Source organism: Gorilla gorilla, chromosome 1, assembly GCF_029281585.2.
Source record: "Gorilla gorilla gorilla isolate KB3781 chromosome 1, NHGRI_mGorGor1-v2.1_pri, whole genome shotgun sequence".
In the NCBI taxonomy this organism is placed as follows: domain Eukaryota; kingdom Metazoa; phylum Chordata; class Mammalia; order Primates; family Hominidae; genus Gorilla; species Gorilla gorilla.
The window spans coordinates 43,733,160-43,753,194 of NC_073224.2; the positions used below are offsets into that span (position 1 = coordinate 43,733,160).

A 20,035-nucleotide genomic window follows, 5' to 3' on the forward strand; every position below is an offset into this window, starting at 1 on the left:
ACTGAGGTTCTTCAGGTGTCGTTCCCTAAGTGTAGCTCCTTAAGTACAATCTTCCTAACCTGTGAAACTATAGACAAGTTACCTCCCCTCTACCCACTCAATACACAATAGTGGGATAGGCATGGAATAACTGCTATAGACATTCCTGTACAAAAAGGGGAGTAAATGCGAGCCCCAAAGAAGTCAATGGGTCCACAGTAATTCTGAAATCCAGCAGGGCAAATGTTGGAAGTTTCTGATTAAGGCTCACAGGCTGGGAATAAATTCTCCAAGGCTATGGCTCTGCCCTCTGAGCTACTGGTTCCACCCTCTGAGTCATACCTCCTTTTCGGTGAAAAACAGCAAGGTGTGTGGCTTCATGGTTGTTTTTAGCCTTCCTGCCAGTAAAATTTGGGGGAGACAAAAGTCTCTTTTCACTTTGTACTGCTTTTCTGCTTGTCAGTCCAAGCTAACAATGTTTCTGCATATATAATTACTTATAACTTTTTTGTGGGGGGGTCACCTGTGACTCTTATTGGGGTTTACTCAATTAAACAAAAGTGATAGCCACAAATCTCAAGTTAAACCCTTCTGTAGCTTTGGCTTCTGCTGAGTTGGCAGAGGCTTACACTTCCACGAAGCCCTACTATTTGAGAGGATGTGTAAGGCACAACCTTAATCTTTATTGGGAGCATTTGGTCTGACTGAATCTTTCTGAGGTCTTAGAAAACATTTTATTTCACACTGGGCTTCATCTTTAGGCCATATTTGCTCAGAAGTCATTTCTTAATTTTAGTACTCTCTGCTATCCAGAAAGACAGCATTTTCAGAACAAGTCCTAGGACCTTTTTGTTTAACAATCCTTCCTTTAGTTTCTCTCTCTCCTTTCACATTTTACTATGAGCAGCAAGAAGCACCATACTGTAAACACTCTGGGTGGAAATCTCTTCAGCTAGCTTACCCAGTTCATTTGCAAAGTACATTTTCAACTTTCCACATAACTGCAGGCAACAGTGTTGCTAAACTTTCTGCAACTACATAAGAGGGATCTTCCCTCCAGTTTCCAGTAACACTTACCTAACTTCTTTGGGAAACCTCACTTGCAGTCTTACCGAATACCATGAGGCTCCAATTAATCACTACTTTTTTTTATTATTTATTTTTTTGAGATGGAGTCTCGCTCTGTCGCCCAGGCTAGAGCGCAGTGACACGATCTCAGCTCACTGCAAACTCTGCCTCCCAGGTTCATGCCATTCTCCTACCTCAGCCACCTGAGTAGCTGGGACTACAGGCACCTGCCACCACGCCTGGCTAATTTTTTTTTTCTTTTTTGTATTTTTAGTAGAGACGGGGTTTCAACGTGTTAGCCAGGATGGTTTCAATCTCCTGACCTCGTGATCTGCCCGACTAGGCCTCCCAAAGTGCTGGGATTACAGGCATGAGCCACCGTGCCAGGCCCAATTAATCACTTCTTCAAGGCACTTCAGGCACTCACCAACACTCCTCAAAGCCCATAGCTCATTTCAAAACCACTCCACATTTTCAGTTTTGTTACAAAGTCTATTAAGTAGTTATTGCTGGGTAACAAATTATCCCAAAACATGGTAGCTTACAAGAAACATTTACTATCTCACTCAGTCTCTGAGGGTCAGGAATTCAAAAGTGGCTTGGCTGGGTGGCTCTAGCTCAGGCCCCTCATGAAATTGCTGTTAACTGTCATTCAACGCTGCAGTCATCTCAAAGTTCAACTGGGACTGGAGAATCTGCTCCTAAGTTCATTCACATGGCTGTGGCAGGCTTCATGCTTACTAGTTTTTGGCTGGATGCCCCTGTTCCTCACCATGTGGGCCTCTTCATAGGCTACCAGAATGTTCTTAACCATAGGAAAAGCTGGTATCCCTCAGGGCAAGTTATGAGAAAGAGAAAGGGAAAAAAAAAACAACCTTAAGAGAGATGCCACAGTCTTTTATAAATAAATCTCAGGAATGAGATATACCATCACTTTTATTATTGGTCACACAGACCAACCCTGGTACAATCTGGGAAGATGCTATGGTTTGGATATGGTGTGTCTGACCCCACCAAGTCTCATGTTGAAATTTGATCCCCAACGTTCAAGGTGAGGCCTGGTGTGAGGTGTTTGGATCACGGGAATGGATGTCTCATGAGTGGCTTGCTGGTTCTCACTCTTAGTTCCCGTGAACTAAACCTGTTGGAAAAAGCCTGGCACCTCCTCCTCTCTCTCGTTTCCTTCTCTCATCATGTGGTGGCCTCTCATTCCCCTTCTGCCATGAGTGGAAGCAATCTGAGGTCCTTCCTAGATGCAGATGGAGGCCCCATGCACCTTTTATCTCCTGTAAAACCATGACCCAAATAAACCTCTTTTCTTTATAAGTTACCCAGCCCCAGGTATTCCTTTGTAGCAACACTAAGACTAAGTGTTGCTACACTTAGTCTAAGACAGACTAAGACAGACTAAGACAGAAGGGAAGACACAAATGTGTGAATACCAGGAGAAAAGAATCATAGGAGGCTATCTTGGAGGCTGGCTATCACAAAAGGCATGGTCCAAATATTTAGCAAACTAAAATGTGGCATGAGTTCAATTCCCTGATGTAGTATAAGGAAAACAGAGACTTCACTTACACATTTTTCTTATGTTGGCACAGTAATTGTAACAATTGAACCTTGCAGAACAAAATGTAATTGTGGTATACCACCTGACGTTATAATGAACAATATTTGCTCTGTCATAATAACGTTAATAAGGCAGGGTGCGGTGGCTCACGCTTATAATCCCAGCACTTAGGAAGGCTGAGGCAGGAGGATTGCCTGAGCACAGGTGTTAAAGACCAGCCTGGGCAAAATGGTGAAAACATGTTGCTACAAAAATTACAAAAATTAGACTGGCATGGTGGCATGTGCCTACAGTCCCAGCTACTCGGGGGGCTGAGGTGGGAGGATCGCTTGAGCCCAGGAGATGGAGGCTGTGTGATTGCACCACTGCACTCCACCCAGGGTGACAGAGTGAGACTCTGTCTCAAAAAATAATAATTTTATAAATGATGTTTATTAAATTCTAGCTTTGAGAATTATTCTATACATTACGAGCTTAATTATGACTATTAAAGAGAATATAAATATTACCACCTTTGACAAATGTTAAAATATAAGCACAGATTTCAAATGTTAAGTGGTGAAGAGAGCTGAAGAGGTAGGAGGAAGATCAAAAATGCTATTAGAATCATCTTAGACAAATGATATTGTCCACACTTACAGAACGAGAAATAAAGTCAACAGAAGAACTAAAAATATTATGTAATAATACAGAGAAACAGGGTAAACAAGCTAAATCCTTACCCACCAGAGTAGTGAGTCAATAGATACGTAAAAGTTGTTAAATCAAGAAAAAATGGGCCAGGCGCAGTGGCTCATGCCTGTAATCCCAGCACTTTGGGAGGCCAAGGAGGCCAGATCACCTGAGGTCAGGAGTTCAAGACCAGCCTGTCCAACATGGCGAAACTCTGTCTCTACTAAAAATACAAAAAATTAGCTAGGCGTGGTGGCAGGTGCCTGTAATTCCAGCTACTCTGGAGGCTGAGGCAGGAGAATCACTTGAACCCAGGAGGCAGAGGTTGCAGTCAGCCGAGATCACGCCACTGCACTCCAGTCTGGGCGACAAGAGTGAAATTTCATCTCAAAAAAAAAAAAAAAGAAAAAAAGAAAAAATGGTATAAGCTTATTACAGATACAGATATAAGTACTTGAAAAAAAGGATTAAAATTCAGTTATGTCTAGAAGCAAAACTAGGTGGAGGGAAGGAGCAGGAAACTTGTTTTTAATGTACATTCTTCAATACTACCTTTGTGTTTTGTTTTTATTTTACTTAGCCACATGCCTCTTTAAAAGTTATCTGCCAGGCGCGGTAGATCACAACTATAATCCCAGGACTTTGGGAGGCTGAGGTAGGCAGATCACTTAAGCCCAGGAGTTCAAGACCAGCCTGGGAAATGTGGTGAAACCCCATTTCTACAAAAAATAGAAAAATTAGCCAGGCATGGTGGTGTGCACCTATGGTCCCAGCTACCTGGGAAGCCAAGGTAGGAGAATCACCTGAGCCCAGGAAGTCAAGGCTACAGTGAGCAAGATCACACCACTGTACTCCAGCCTAGATGACAGAGTGATACTCTGTCTCAAAAAATAATAATAATAATTTAAAAGTTATTCCAATGTATAAAGGACAATGATGTTACAATTATTTAAAACTACGAGGCAATATGCATCAAAAGTCTCAAAAATATGCAGACCCCTTGAGTGAGTAATTCTCCTCCCAGGAATTCACCCTACTGTACACCTGCACAGTAATGTATGAACAAGAATAGTAACTGCAGTGTTATTTGTAACAGCAAAAGGCCAAAACTAATATACCAGTAAAAGATTGGTTAATAAATCAGTTCAAAAACTGGAATACTATGTACATATTAAAATTAGTAATGTAGATCTTTTTATTGACATGAAAAGACAATCATAATATGCTGTCATATAAAAAATAAAGAAAAAATATATATACTGTTATATAAAACCAGGTTACAAAATCATACATAGCAAGATTCCATTTTTGAGGTTTCTATACATAGATGGGTAAAAAGGCATATACATATTAATAAGCACAAAAATACACCATACACACACACTGATACAGAGTCCAGAATAATATGCCAAAATATTATACTATCTAGGAGATGGTATTATTGCTGAATTTCTCTTTACGTTTTAAGTATTTTTCTGTACCATCTGAGTTATTTGCATATACTACTTTCATAACCTGAAAAAAAATTGTCTAGTTTGAAAAATAAATGTGCATATACCTTGACTCTGCAATTACATATGCAGAAATTGGTTGCAAAAAGTAATAGGATAAAATGTTCTGGCCCGGGCACAGTGGCTCATGTCTGTAATCCCAGCACTTTGGGAGGTCAAGGCGGGTGGACCCCTTGAGGTCAGTAGTTCGAGACCAGCCTGGCCAACATGGTGAAACCTCATCTCTACTAAAAATACAAAAATTAGCCAGGTGTGGTGGCAGACGCCTGTAATCCCAACTACTCGGGAGGCTGAGGTGGGAGAATCACTTGAACCCAGGAGGTGGAGGTTGCAGTAAGCCAAGATCGTGCCACTACACTCCAGCCTAGGTGACAGAATGAGACTCCATTTCAAAAAAATTCTGTCCATACAAGAACATTCATGTTAGAGTTATAGAAAAAAAACATGAATATTCTATACTTCCAGTCAAAATCCAGACAGGGGACAGAAACTACACCAATTATTTTGACACAGAAAATGTAATATAAAAAACTGTTACCTAGGTATTTGAAAACTGATGAGGCAAAAAAAAAAAAAAGAATACTAAGGTATCAAAAAGAAGTTGCAAGAAGCAAATACTAGAAAACCACACCATTCATACTATAAGCAAAGTGTCAGGGAAACGTACAAAATGAGACTTAATTTAAAAAAAGGAAGAATTTTAAAACTATAAGAATAACTGAATATCATCTTTTCTTATGTTCCTACAGGGTTTTTTATTTGGTTGGTTGGAACTGAAGTTGTTTTGTTTCATAGATAGGAAGAGTAAATATATTCTGGGTACACAAAACTATAACAAGAACAAGAAAAGACAATTTCAAGTGCTTGTTGAACAATATGAATTATCTCAATAAGTAAAAGGGCTTCTGACTTCATAGTGTAGTTATGTTAGAGTTCAGTATATATACAAAATTAATTATCATTTTTTTAAATTACAATTTCAAAATAATCACTTACCAAACACTATTCCTTTAGCAAATGGAGGAAACAACTCTGAATGTCGGAATAAGTTTTTGTGAATTTGCCATAGTTCTTTGTGTAGTTTCTTAAAATCACTGTATCTCTTCCATACAATTATCTAAAGAGAGAAAAAAATTAAACATGTATCTCATAACCATTTAGGTTCAGATATCTGAACAACAAATAATCTTTTCATTAAAGTATTCAAAATTGTCATGCAAAGGCAAACACATGTCCTAAACAACATGATTAACTGACTGAAATTAACTAATAATATTTGCTTTAAAAATATAAGGCAGATTCCTGCTGACCAGGGGTACAAAAAAAATAAAGTAAAAATATATTACATATAAAGCGGCAATTCTTCCTTAAACTATTCTGTTTTGGTTTCAAATTTTCATTTTAAACAAGTATGGTTTTATTCATACTGGAAAAATATTCAACCCAGTATGGAGAAGATTTATACTATATAAAATGTCACTTCATGTCTTCAAAAACCAATTACAATTAGCCTGCAAATGAGTTAGATGTCAAAACATGTATCCTTTCTCAAAATAATATATTTATAAAGACAAAATAATTAATTTAGGCAATTTTTAAACAAAAGTACATACTCAGTATTTGCCTAAAAGGATAAACTGGCCGGGCGCAGTGGTTCACGCCTATAATCCCAGCACTTTGGGAGGCCGAGGCGGGTGGATCATCTGAGCTCAGGAGTTCAAGACCAGCCTGGCCAACATGGTGAAACCCCATCTCTACTGAAAATATAAAAACTAGCAGGGTGTGGTGGTGGACGCCTGTAATCCCAGCTACTCGGGAGGCTGAGGCAGGAGAACTGCTTAAACCCAGGAGCTAGAGGTTGCAGTGAGCCGACACAGTGCCACTGCACTCCAGCCTCAGCAACAGAGTAAGACTCTTGTCTTAAAAAAAAAAAAAAAAAAAAAAGGATAAACTAAGTAACACTGAAGAAATAGCTATGCAGCAAGCAATTAACATGGACTTTCATGTCATAAATCTTAATTTACACTAGTAATAAGATGTCTGCAGGCAAGCTGAATCCTGACCAGAATATCATTAAAATTAGCATATTTTTAAAAAACAAAATATCATCTAGATTAGACAACATGTAAAAGTGCGCTTTCCTTCATTAGTCTGAATTATTATTTAACCTTACTCAGATTATACCTAAAAAAAAAAAAAACCACTTTGTAAAGAAAAAGGATTTGAAACATGGCCTTGATATCACAGATTCAGCCCCTCAATCTCTAGAAAATAGAGTAAAATTGAGTTTTAAATCCCATTACTTCACATACTGGGGTCTTTACTTCTGAAAAACTTAATCATCTCAGTTCTAACGAAGTTTTCTAACGAGTTTTTCATGTACAATAGAGTATAATGCTAATGAGCAAATAACAGGTCAAGCAGGTAACCAGGTGTGATTTAAGAGATTCCTGCCAAAAAACCTACCCTCTGCATGTATAAAACTCTTCAGCAAACTTTTTCATGCTGCCAAAAATTCTACCTTAATTAATGTTTATTGTTTTTAATACAGTTATAATCCTAGGAGGCTAGGCAGACTATAATATGAATTAATTTTTAAAAACTGCTTCCTCCTGATGCTTCCCTTGTTCCTCCTGATGTTCCCTGTTCATTTACTCAACAACAAAAAGAGTCACCAAACAAATATTTCTATGGCCCTACTTTCCACTAAGCATCATATTCTTACAAAGTATGAAGAGAAGGGAAATACAGGTCCTGCCTTCAAAGAGTTCACAGTCTAGTTAGGAAGAATAAGCCAACACATCATAAGACAACATCATCATAAGACGGCTTGAAAAATGCTGAGAGGGGCAGTCCAAGAGTGCTGTAGATGTAGTACCTAAATCAGCCTTGTATGTCTGAGAAGCCTTCACAAAAAGTACTACCTTAGAGAGTCCTGAAGGGAAGTGGTCAGTAGACTGACAAAAATAAAATAAAAGGGGAGGGCACTGGGGGTGAAGTTTCTAAAAGAAGAGTGAGATGCTAAGTATATATTACTAAATGAAGACAATTAATTTAGGCAATTTTTAAACAAAAGTACATACTCAGTATTTGCCTAAAATGATAAATAAACTGAAGAACACTGAAGAACAAATAGCTGTGTAGCAAGTTTTGCTACAGAATGGTGGTGCCATGCCCTGAAGTGAACACTAAGGAAGAAGCAGCAGTTCTGAGGCAAGAAAGAGGTTTAATTTTCAACACATTTGACTTAGGAGCTCGTGAGGGAGCTGCTTGGAGCTGTTCAATGAGATAGGTTTAGGGTTGAAGAGCAAAAACTGAGCAGGATCTATTAGCCTGTAGATTAAAAGATCAGTAGCAGATAGGCAGTAATCACTCAGGAAAGGTTTCTCAGCATACGCAGTGAGATGTGAGGATTCTAACAATGAAATGATGGGAACAAAAAATTGTTATTTTTATATTTTAAAAATATATCAAATTACAATCATACGACATTGCCAAGGAATTAAAGGAGAAATGGTTGATGGGCTTATGTAAGCAGTACCTTATATAAGGTAAATGTCATTATAAACTGGACATTACACAAGGTTAAGGTCGTTATGACCTGGACATGAAAGTTATTCAAAAGACTGTAGCTCATGGAAACAATTAGATTTGCAGATAAAATTTTTATTCTAGGCCAGGAGTGGTGCCTCACGCCTGTAATCCCAGCACTTTGGGAGGCCAAGGTGGGCGGATCATGAGGTCAGGAGATTGAGACCATCCTGGCTAACACAATGAAACCCCATCTCTACAAAAAATACAAAAAATTAGCTGGACGTGGTGGTGGGTGCCTGAAGTCCCAGCACTCGGGAGGCTGAGGCAGGAGAACGGCGTGAACCCGGGAGGCGGAGTTTGCAGTGAGCCGAGATCATGCCACTGCACTCCAGCCTGGGTGACAGAGCGAGACTCCGTCTCAAAAAAAAAAAAAAAAAAAAAAAATTTATTCTAGTTAAAGTCATTTTTAAATACTGCAAGACAAACTTAAGGAGCAAAATTTAACAATTTAATCATAATAATTATTAAAATACCATGGTATATGAACCAGTAGATAGTCTGTCAGAGCAAGAATTAGAACCCCCCAGGTGAGAAACTGTGTTTCTTCACCATGCCCTAATTTATTCACTCTTATATTCCTTCTTCTCAACCCTAGGGCTGCAGAACCAAAATACCTAACAGCATCGCAAAATGTCACATCCACTGCCTCCTTTTCTTCTTACTCCTTCTAAGTTCTGAGGTTTCCAGAAATCTTCAAAATACAAAAGTGAACAAAGGTATACTTCCACTACAACAGCAAGTACTGATGTTCATATCTGGACTACACAAAGTCCTCAGAGACACATATAGAAATTATTTTCTCTAATTAATGTTCAATACTTTCCCATTGAAAAAATAGGTCTATAACAACCTCTTTCTTTATTGAACCAAGTCTCCATAAGTTTCTTATTTATTAAAGTCACTCTGAAGAAAATGTCTCAATGAAATATTAATTCAGTGACAACCATATAAAACATACAAATAAAAGCTTAATTTTAAAAACATTCCCTTAAATATTTTCTACATAAATGTTTTCTTTTCAGATAATTACACTTAATAACACCAAAAGCTTTTTAGATTCCTGTATTTTACAGAACCACCAATTGAATTAACTTTGTCCTTTTCACACTCAAATAGTTTTAATATTTAAAATTTGCTGGATTATCTCTTCTTACAACCAACATCACTACCACACTATTTGCTTATGGATTTTATTTTCCCTCTTTTCAAGAGGCTTTCCTTTCCCGATATATTTCTGAGTGTGTACCTATTTTCTAAAACGATTTTTTCTCACGCTTGTAATCACAGCATTTTGGGAGGCCGAGATGGGCAGATCGCCTGAGGTCAGGAGTTTGAGACCTGCCTGGCCAACATGGTAAAACCCCGTCTCTACTAAAAATACAAAAATCAGCCAGGTGTGGTGGTGGGCACCTGTAGTCCCAGCTATTCAGGAGGCTGAGGCAGGAGAATCACTTGAGCCCGGGAGGCAGAGGTTGCAGTGAGCCGAGATCATGCCACTGCACTCCAGCCTGGGTGACAGAGCGAGACTCCATCTCAAGAAATAAATAAATAATAAAAATAATAAATAAATAATAAAACTATTTTTTAAAAAAGGATTTAAAAGTTAGAGATTTCTGACATAATACATAGAAAGTCCTGTTTCAGTTCTTTTCCTTTCCCAAATTTCACCAGTGAAATATCCTACCTGTAGAGAGAAACAGGTACAGGTTAATTTGTTTAAAAAAGGGTGAGGGGGAGCAAAACCATCTCTTCTTCACTTTTCTGCTGTCTATTCATGTTCTACACAATCTACTGAATGAGAGGCCACAGATCTTTTAGCATTCTTAGGAAGAAAACACTGATGTGGTGGCATGTGCCAAGGTATATATAAAAGAAAAACAACAAAATTTCTCCTATTTTATAAGGCTAGCGTATTACTAGCCCTACATTTTGTTAAACTATCAGTACATCTAGTCCTCAATAGCCCTTGTGAAGCTTTACTATATAGTCTAAAGCAGTAACAAATGAATAAGTTAATGGAGAAGGAAAGTGAAAGGAAGTGAAAAACAAACTCTAAGTGGTGAATTCCTCTCCCAAATGAGAATTCTAATGTTTAAATATACTAAGTGGGAAACTAAAAAAAGTACTGTTATAATTTCAAGATTATTCTATATTTTAAGAAGCCAACTAAATAGAAAACTTTTAAAAATTTATACCACTTCTAACAAAGAACCATGCAATTGTCTAACTAAAAGACACTTACAAGAGTTTTCGGATGAATGGTTCACCAACAGTTGTTATTATAAAAGAGTTTTCCCGAAAAAAGGACTAAGAAAATGGCAGAGAGTATGTTCATGGATAGGTTGGTTCAGGATTCTCCCTGGAAAATGGGAACATCAAGCTACAAACTACAGCACAGCAATCAGACAATGCATTCAAAGGAAATACACCCATTTTCAATTTTAAGAGTTGTAAACTAGAAATCTAAAGAATAGTTCACACTCATCAATTGATACAAGTAAAGACAGAAAAGTACTTTAATCAATGGTGCAAATTACTTTCACTGATACATATATATGTATGTATACATTTTTTTCTTTCAAAATAACAATATTACAATACTCTTTCTGTTTCCTGGTAGGGAAGGAATTGTCTTAAAACCCATCAGGAAAATAGTATTAAATCTATTTTTTTTTTTTTTTGAGACAGAGTCTCGCTCTGTTGCTCAGGCTGGAGTGCAGTGGTGCAATCTCAGCTCACTGCACCCTCTGCCTCCCAGGTTCAAGCAGTTCTCCTACCTCAGCCTCCCAAGTAGATGGGATTACAGGTGCCTGCCACCATGCCCAGCTAATTTTTGTATAAAAATATATATGTTTTAAATCATAGGACAAAAACAACTATGAAATCAGACATAGCCAGAAATGGTAATGTATAAAATTTAAATATTATCTAAACCTGGGGCCATACACTCATATCAACCAGTACCAAACAGTCGCCTTAAATGTATGAATCAAGCCAGGTATTTTCTGTAGAGTAGTGGGACCCGTGGCTAAACAGAAAGAACCTACCACCCAAAGACATTCATATTTAATTGTGGGAAAAAAAAAAAACAACACTGTTGCAGAATCAGGACTGTAAACTTAAAGTATCTGTTTTAAACACGTTAGGGAGGGGGAAAAAATCCTGATATATGTCCTTCTAGTCTTAGTGAAAATGAGCACGGACTAAAATGAAAATAAATCAAGAAACATTCAAAGCAGCAAGCTCCTCAGTAAGGATTCCTAAAGATATACAACAAGCACAAAGTAAATACAAATAGAGAATTCCACAATTTTAAGCAAAACATAACAGGCTGGTACCATTATAGAAAGAAGGAAAAAAAAATGAAAAAATGCACAAAAGAATCTGCAAAAGAACTTACTAACTTAAAGTTTAAAAAAAAGGAAACATCTATGCCTAAAGCAGTTTTCCAAGATGTCAACATGTCAATTCAATATAAAAGTGAAAGTAAGCGGAGACCCATAATTTACTGTTAGAATCTTTAAAATAAATATTAGTTACCAAATACTTTTTATTACACAGGCATTATGATCTTGAAATGGGTAAATAGGGGCCCTTAAGTGATATTGAAATCTTGTAAACACTAGTTACCAGAACAATGATCACTTAGTAAACAGTACCATAATACATTAAATTCTTATTTATATAACTTAACACCTACTAAAACTTAACAATTACTTAATAGGTCTCAAATAGGACACTTCAGCTACTGTTTTGTGAAATGAAGACAATCTTCACGCAAACATATAAAGACTGATGTACAGGCCAGGCACAGTGGCTCACGTCTGTAATCCCAGCACTTTGGGAGGCCAAGGCAGGTGGATCACCTGAGGTCAGGAATTCGAGACCAGCTTGGCCAACGTGGTGAAACCCCGTCTCTACTAAAAATACAAAAATAGCTGAGTGTGGTGGCAGATGCCTGTAATTCCAGCTACTCGGGAGACAGAGGCAGGAGAATCACTTGAACCAAGGAGGCGGAGGTTGCAGTGAGCCGAGATTGTGCCACTGCACTCCAGCCTGAGCAACAGGAGCGAAACTCCGTCTCAAAAAAAGAGGTTGATGTACAAATGATTCAGGCAATTTCCTCAAAAAAGCATTTAGTTAAATTTTTATCAAATACATAAAATAAAATCTTCATATAAATGTTACCTCCTGGACATCCTCTGGATTTCTTCGTGAAACAACCTAAAACAAAACATACATAGAAATCTCTAATCATTATCAAAATTTAAGATTTCATATTTGTATAATTAACTTCCAATAGTATTTGTATGAAAAATTCAATTTGCTTAAAAAATAAACACTATATCATTTATCCAAAACTCAGCTATATAATAACTTCACTATCTGAAATTCATACTGTTAAATCAAGTTTAACCTAAAGTTACCTCCCTTAGGCTACATATTTTAAGTTTGGCCTAAAAGTTTCCCTGTACATAATGAACAGAGAAATAGATATGTAAATAGATGTGTAAAGACTGTAACCTACTCTGGCGCCAATCACCAAGTTTTGGCCAAAGAGAGCCAACTGTTCAAACGGTGTTCAAATAAGGCAAATGCTTAGTTGGAACCAATACAGCTGTTTCAGTCTCCTTTTCTGTACATCACTTTCCTTTTTCTGTCCATAAATCTTCCACCACATGGTTGCGCTGGAGTCTCTCTGGACCTACACTGGCTGAGGAGGCTGACCAATTTGTGAATCATTCTTTGCTCAATTAAACTCTGTTAAATTTAATTTGGCTAAAAATGTTATTTTAACAATACTAAAAATTAAGCAAAAAAACAGCTAAAAGTAAGTCCACATGCTAAAGTTCATATATGCACTACATTCTTAAGAAAAAGCATCTGGCCTTTACTCTTACTTAATTAACATAATTCTAACAAGTTTGTTCACATCTCCCCTTCCCAGCAAGCCTATATACAAATTAGAAGCATAAAAAGCAGCTGCACTTAGGCAAAGTGTACAAGGGATCTCTCTACATTATTTCTTACAACTGTATATGAATCTACAATTAGCACAATAAAACTTTCAATTAAAAAAAAGCAGCTACAATGCTCGGACACAACATGTGAGAAGTATGAGAAGTAATCACTGGCTGCCTAATGATGAAGAAAACAAAAGTAATATAAATTATTTACAAACATTCAGGGACAAATAATCCTTCTATCAATACTCCCTAAGCAAAGAGGAAAAGGGGAGATTCTTTCAGACTTCTCTGATGACAAAGGCCAAAAAGTCTAACACCAGGTAAAAAGATTTTTTTCACAAAACTTTTGAAAAGGCTAGGTGTTTAAATCATCAAACAGCATCCTAAATTAGGAAAATCTCACATTAGATTACATAATACGGTACCATCCATGTAAGTGTCAAATTAACGGTTTTGAAGCTACAATGGTGTATTTTGCAAAAATGAACAAAAAAAAAAAATCAGGCTGTTCTGCCTATGGAGTAGCCATTCTTTATTCCCTTACTTTCTTAATAAACTTGCTTTCACTTTAAAAAAAATTTTAAAAAAAGATAAATCAAACACACATTAAAATGGTTGCCTATGAGTGTGAGGAAGAAAAGGGTCTTTGATATCCAATGACAATACACCATGAACTAGGGATTATAATCCATTCAGCACCACCCCTAAAGTCCAAAACAAGAACAAAAAATAGAGGATGTAAAGTCAGACAAACCTTGGTTCAAATTACAGTTCCTCTTACAGGTTTGATCTCATCGATAAAATGGAGATAATACTAACTGCCTGGCCTGGCTGTTGTGAACAACAAATAAGGACACAGCAAGAACCCTATAATTTAAAAGTTTCCTCTGTCCCCTACCAGACAGGTTAACCATTGTAAAAGGTCCCACCTAAGAATTCCAGAGAACAAATATCTTGCACTCTATTCTCCAACTTTCAGAATATATAAACTTGGTGAAATCTTGTAGTAATTGTCATTAATTTATACTACAGTGCTATGCAATAGAACTTTCTGTGATAACGGAAAAAAAGGTTCTCTATTTGCAGTGTTCAACACAGCCACCACTAGCCACATGTGTGTGGCTACTGAGCCACTGACATATGGCTACTTTGAGAAACTACATTAATTTTATTTCATTTAAATTAATTCAAAAAAATTTTTGTTTTAAACAGACAGGGTCTCACTCTGTCACCCAGGCTAGAGTGCCATGGCATGACCATAGCTCACTGCAGCCTCAAACTCCTGGACTCAACTGATCCTCCCACCTCAGCCTCTTGTGTAGCTGGAACTATAGGCACACAACACCACAGTCGGCATATATATATATATATACACACACACACACACACACACACATATACACTTTTTTTTTGGTACAGATGGGGGTCTCCCTATGTTGCCCAGGCTGGTCTCAAATTCCTGGGATCAAGCAATCCTCCCGCCTCAGCCTCCCACAGTGCTAGGATTATAAGTGAGAGCCACTGCAAGCCTTAATTTAAATTTAAATCAAAATAGCTACATGTGGTTAATGGCTACCAAATTAGACAACACAGATTTAGTATAAGAGACCATAACAGGTAACTAACAACTATACATTATTCAAATCTTTGATTTTAGCTATTACTTTCAAATACCAGCCTGTCCCCTCACACACCTTTCCAAAAGTATAGTATTTCACATAGTATGACTAATTTTGCTTCTTATACGTGTTTCTTTTTTTTTTTTTTTTTTTTGAGACAGAGTCTTGCTCTGTCACCCAAGCTGGAGTGCAGTGGCGCGATCTTGGCTCACTGCAACCTCCGCCTCCTGTGTTCAAGTGATTCTCCTGCCTCAGCCTCCTGAGTACCTGGGACTACAGGCATGTGCCACCACGCCCAGCGAATTTTTGTATTTTTAGTAGAGACAAGGTTTCATCATGTTGGCCAGGATGGTCTCAATCTCTTGACCTCGTGATCTGCCCGTCTCAGCCTCCCAAAGTGCTGGGATTACAGGCGTGAGCCACTGCGCCCCGCCGTTCTTAGGTTTTTATGATATGTATTGAGAAGAAAAGTCATGGATAACCAATCCACTAATAATCCACCCCCCAAAAATAGCACATGATCACTCACAGCAAGGTCTATTCAAATGTACTTTAAATTTCACAATTTATGTTTTTCTCAGCTTAATACATTTCCTGAATTTATAAATATATTCAGGTATCTTAAGTATTTTAAATAATCTTCCTTAATACAAGCAAATGATCTTTTTGAGACAGAAGAACTTATTTCTTAGTTTGGTGTACATATTAGAAGTACCACATTTTGGGTGTTCTTCAGATGAGCCAGTCCTGGAAATCAAATACATGTGTACTGCATAAACAAAAACACATTAGCCATCCCCTAACAATAGCCACAATATTAAAACCATCTTATCAGAAATAACCAATTTGATTACTATTTCTCAGCCGTCCTCTTAGTGGTTTACATACATCTATGTGCTGGATTACAATGGTGAGCAAGTCCCTTTCCTCCTGGAGCTCATAGTCTAGTGGTACACAGTGGTGGGGTGGGAGGGGAGTGCAGAGTGGAGGAGGGTGTATTTCCCAAACATATTTCCATACCTCAGATAACAGTAGTGTGCTAAGCAAAAGATTGGGAAACACTTCATCCTAGATCCTTCCCATGACACTGAATCCTCACTGTGCAGAGCAAAGTAGCATCCCAAAAGCAGTCAACCAGTCATGGTTTAGTGATGTAAGACTCTTAATGTCTTCATGATAATAAAAGTGAAACTGACCCAATAGTCCCACGGACAGTTTTTTTGGATAAACATGGAAACTGACCCTTCTGGTATTAAAGCTTGAAACTTAACATTTGTTTTATCAGAGTTCCTTCTTCAGGAAAGGGCCCTCAGGCCTCTCAAAAAGTATTAATATTGTGCACCCCGAATATCTGAGACAGGTCTTAGTTACTTTAGAAAGTTTATTTTGCTAAGGTTGAGGATCCACACCCGTAACACAGCCTCAGGAGATCCTGACAACATGTGCCCAAGGTGGTAGGGGCACAGCTTGATTTTATACATTTTAGGGAGACATAAGACATGAATAAATATGTGTAAGATGTACACTGGTTCAGTCCAGAAAGGTGGGACAACTCGACGTGGGGAGGGGGCTTTCAGGTCACAGGTAGTTAAAAGACAAATGGCTGTATCCTTTTGAGTTTCTGATTCGCTTCTCCAAATGAGGCAATCTGGTATGTATTAATGGTTATCTCAGTGAGCCGAGGGGTGACTTTGAAGAGAATGGGAGGCAGGTTGGCCCTAAGCAGTTCCCAACTTGACTTTTACCTTTAGCTTAGTGATTTGGGGGCCTCAAGATTTATTTTCCTTTTACAATATTAAATAAACTGAAATTCACCAGATCACTGCATCCAAACAATGAGATGCCAGACCTCTCATCCGTCACAATTGCTTCCTTAACCCTCTGTAGTTCCTGTCTTCCCATAGATAATCACATTTTCTCCCTGCTATATAAACTCCTAATTTTAGTCAGTCAGGGAAATGGATCTGAGACATCTCCTTGACTGCAGCACCTGATTAAAGCCGGCTTCCTTAGCAATACTCATTGTCTCAGAGATTGCTTTCTGTGTGACAAGCAGCAGGACCTAGATGGAACCCCTGGTGTTTTGGTAACAACAGTAACTCATGATTATTATGCAATATACAGAAAATCAAATTTGAAGTATACTTAAACTACCTAAGTGAAGGTCTTTAATTTTAGGCTTACAAAAGGAACTACTCTGTGCCCACCAAATACTTCACAGTGAAGGAGGAAATTTAGACAGGGTTTGGAAAATCAAATCAAAAGCTACTTAGGTATTACCTGACAAGCCTAAAGCTTAGTGAAAACCGTGTCTTAAAAGCACAGGGTTACACTTCCCTGATTCTCTTTCCTCTTTGGTGCTTTTGCTTCTCTTTTGTAGGTTATTCTTCATCCTTCTGCCCCCTGGTATTCTGTGAACACTACAAGAATTAGTTTTAAACTCTTGTTTTTTAGCCTCCTTTTTATTATTAACAGTCTATATCTGTGCTAATACTGTTCAAGGCACTGCGCTAGGCATAGGGAAAATTTGACTCTGTGCATTTACATTTGCAAAGAATTTTATATTAATGAATCACTTCATTTTCTCAACAACCTATGAGTTAGGCAGGAGTAGCTATTATGACTTTCCCTTTTACAGATAAGAAAACAAGGTGGTTCAGAGTCCTGTCTAAAGCCACATGGCTATTCACCTTCAAATTTAGAATGAGATCCTCGACTGTCTGACTCCTGGTCTACTGCTCTTTCCACTCTATTACACTGCCTCCCTCTATTTATCCATGGTATTTTCAGCAATAATGAAGTTTACTTATTTCCATAAAATTCCATCGCCATTAGGCTTTTGTTTATTTCACCTATTCATTCAACACATATTAGTGCCTACTCTGCTGCCAGGTACTGCAGTACAATGGAGAATATACTAGGTCTGATTCCTACGCAACTGCATTATAAAAATACAATCACTTCCCAAATACATTACCAACTTCAACCACTTGGTACTCCACTATTAGGGATTCAGTATTCCCGAATGTGTTATCTCATTTAAATGCTTCACAAATGTGTCCCCCAAAACGGAAACGAAAACCACAAAATGGCTAGGATAATGTGAATTGAGTGCGAAAATCCATGAGTAACAATTCTTTCTGTGTAATTATCTTCCGTGACTGAAAAGTTAACGAAAAATAAGAGTATCAATCAGAAATCTGAGGGAAGAATATAACCATACTGACAATAAATAAAACTGAGCTAGCAACTCAGTAATTTTTCTCTGGATAAATTTCAAGAGAGTTTGTCACAAAGTTCAACCAATAAATTCCACAAAAGTTGGAATTTAAAACAGTGACTGTTTTCATTAAAAGTTCACAAAGGGCCAGACACGATGGCTCAAGCCTGTAATCCCAGCACTTTGGGAGGCCGAGGAGGGTGGATCACGAGGTCAGGAGTTCGAGACCAGCCTGGCCAAGATGGTGAAATCCCATCTCTACTAAAAATACAAAACTTAGCCAGGCACGGTAGCAGGCGTCTGTGATCCCAGCTACTCGGGAGGCTGAGGCAGGAGAATCACTTGAACCCAGGAGGCAGAGGTTGCAGTGAGCCGAGATCACGCCACTGCATTCCAACCTGGGCAACAGAGCAAGACTCTGTCTCAAAAAAAAAAAAAAAAAAAAAAAAGGCCTGGCACGGTGGCTCACGCCTGTAATCCCAGCACTTTGGGAGGCCGAGGCGGGCGGATCACAAGGTCAGGAGATCAAGACCATCCTGGCTAACACGGTGAAACCCTGTCTCTACTAAAAATACAAAAAGTTAGCCAGGCGTGGTGGCGGGTGCCTGTAGTCCCAGCTACTCGGGAGGCTGAGGCAGGAGAATGGCATGAACCCAGGAGGCAGAGCCTGCAGTGAGCCGAGATCACACCACTGCACTCCAGCCTGGGCAATAGAGCGAGACTCCATCTCAAAAAAAAAAAAAAAAAAAAAGTTCACAAAGGCCAGGCACAGTGGCTCACACCTGTAATCTCAGCACTTTGGGAGGCCAAGGCAGGAGGATCACCTGAGGTCGGGAGTTCGAGAACAGCCTGACCAACATGGTGAAACCCCATCTCTACTAAAAATACAAAAATTAGCTAGGCGTTGTGGCATCCACCTATAATCCCAGCTTCTAGGGAGACTGAGTCAGGAGAATCGCTTGAACCCGGGAGGTGGAGGCTGCAGTGAGCTGAGATTGCACCATTGTACTCCAGCCTGGGCAACAAGAGTGAAACTCCCCCTCAAAAAAAAAAAAAAAGTTCACAAATTTGGCCGGGCCCGGTGGCTCACGCCTATAATCCCAACACTTTGGGAGGCCAAGGCAGGTGGATCACTTGAGGTCACAAGTTCAAGACTAGCCTGGCCAACATGGTGAAACCCCGCCTCTACCAAAAATACAAAAATGAGCCGGGTGTGGTGGCATGTGCCTGTAGTCCCAACTACTCAGGAGGCTGAGGCACTAAAACAGTTCGAACCAGAGAGGCAGAGGTTGCAGAGAGCCGAGATCATGCCATTGCACTCCAGCCTGGGTGACCAAGTGAAACTCCGTCTCAAAAAAAATAAATAAAAATAAAAATAAAGTTCAGAAATTTCCACTGCAAGCATTTTTTAACTGCCACTGACTCAGTTAGTACTACCTATATATCTTGAAATGCTTCTTGCTTTTTAGAAATTTATCACCAACTCATCTTAAAAAGTATTACCTTACACTCTACTAAAAATACAAAAAAAAAAAAAGTATTACCCTACAGCAGTGCTTCACAAAACATGTTACATGGAATACCAGTATTCTTTAAAATCAGTGATCTCACAGGAAGGGCTTAATAATCAATTCAGTTTACCTCTTTTTAAGAAGGGAATGTTGTTTACAGCAGAATTCTTCAAACCCTTTAATACATTAATATGCCTAGTAAATCCCCAAAAGGAAGATACATAGTATTTCCCAAAGACATCTAGCCACTCAACTTTTTATTTTTGTTATTTATTATTATCATCCTCATTATTTATTTAGTACAAGACCTACTAAAATCTGAAG

The 20,035-nt window shown here is 38.4% G+C and overlaps 1 protein-coding gene across 13 annotated transcripts in view; it reads right to left on the reverse strand.

Moving 5' to 3' along the window:
* The window catches only part of RPS6KC1 (ribosomal protein S6 kinase C1), a 221,514-nt gene that overhangs the window by 188,537 nt on the left and 12,942 nt on the right, over positions 1-20,035 (reverse strand). For 8 of the 13 annotated variants that reach the window (XM_031001489.3, XM_055371340.2, XM_031001492.3 and 5 more), the window contains exons 2-3: positions 12,583-12,618; positions 5,797-5,917 (exon numbers count right to left, since the gene is read on the reverse strand). In XM_031001489.3, coding sequence (XP_030857349.2) covers positions 5,797-5,917; positions 12,583-12,618 — 157 coding nt within the window. Of the gene's footprint in view, positions 1-5,796; positions 5,918-10,636; positions 10,754-12,582; positions 12,619-20,035 lie in introns of all 13 variants that reach the window. The other 5 variants (XM_031001490.3, XM_055371332.2, XM_055371346.2 and 2 more) reach the window with 2 other exon arrangements.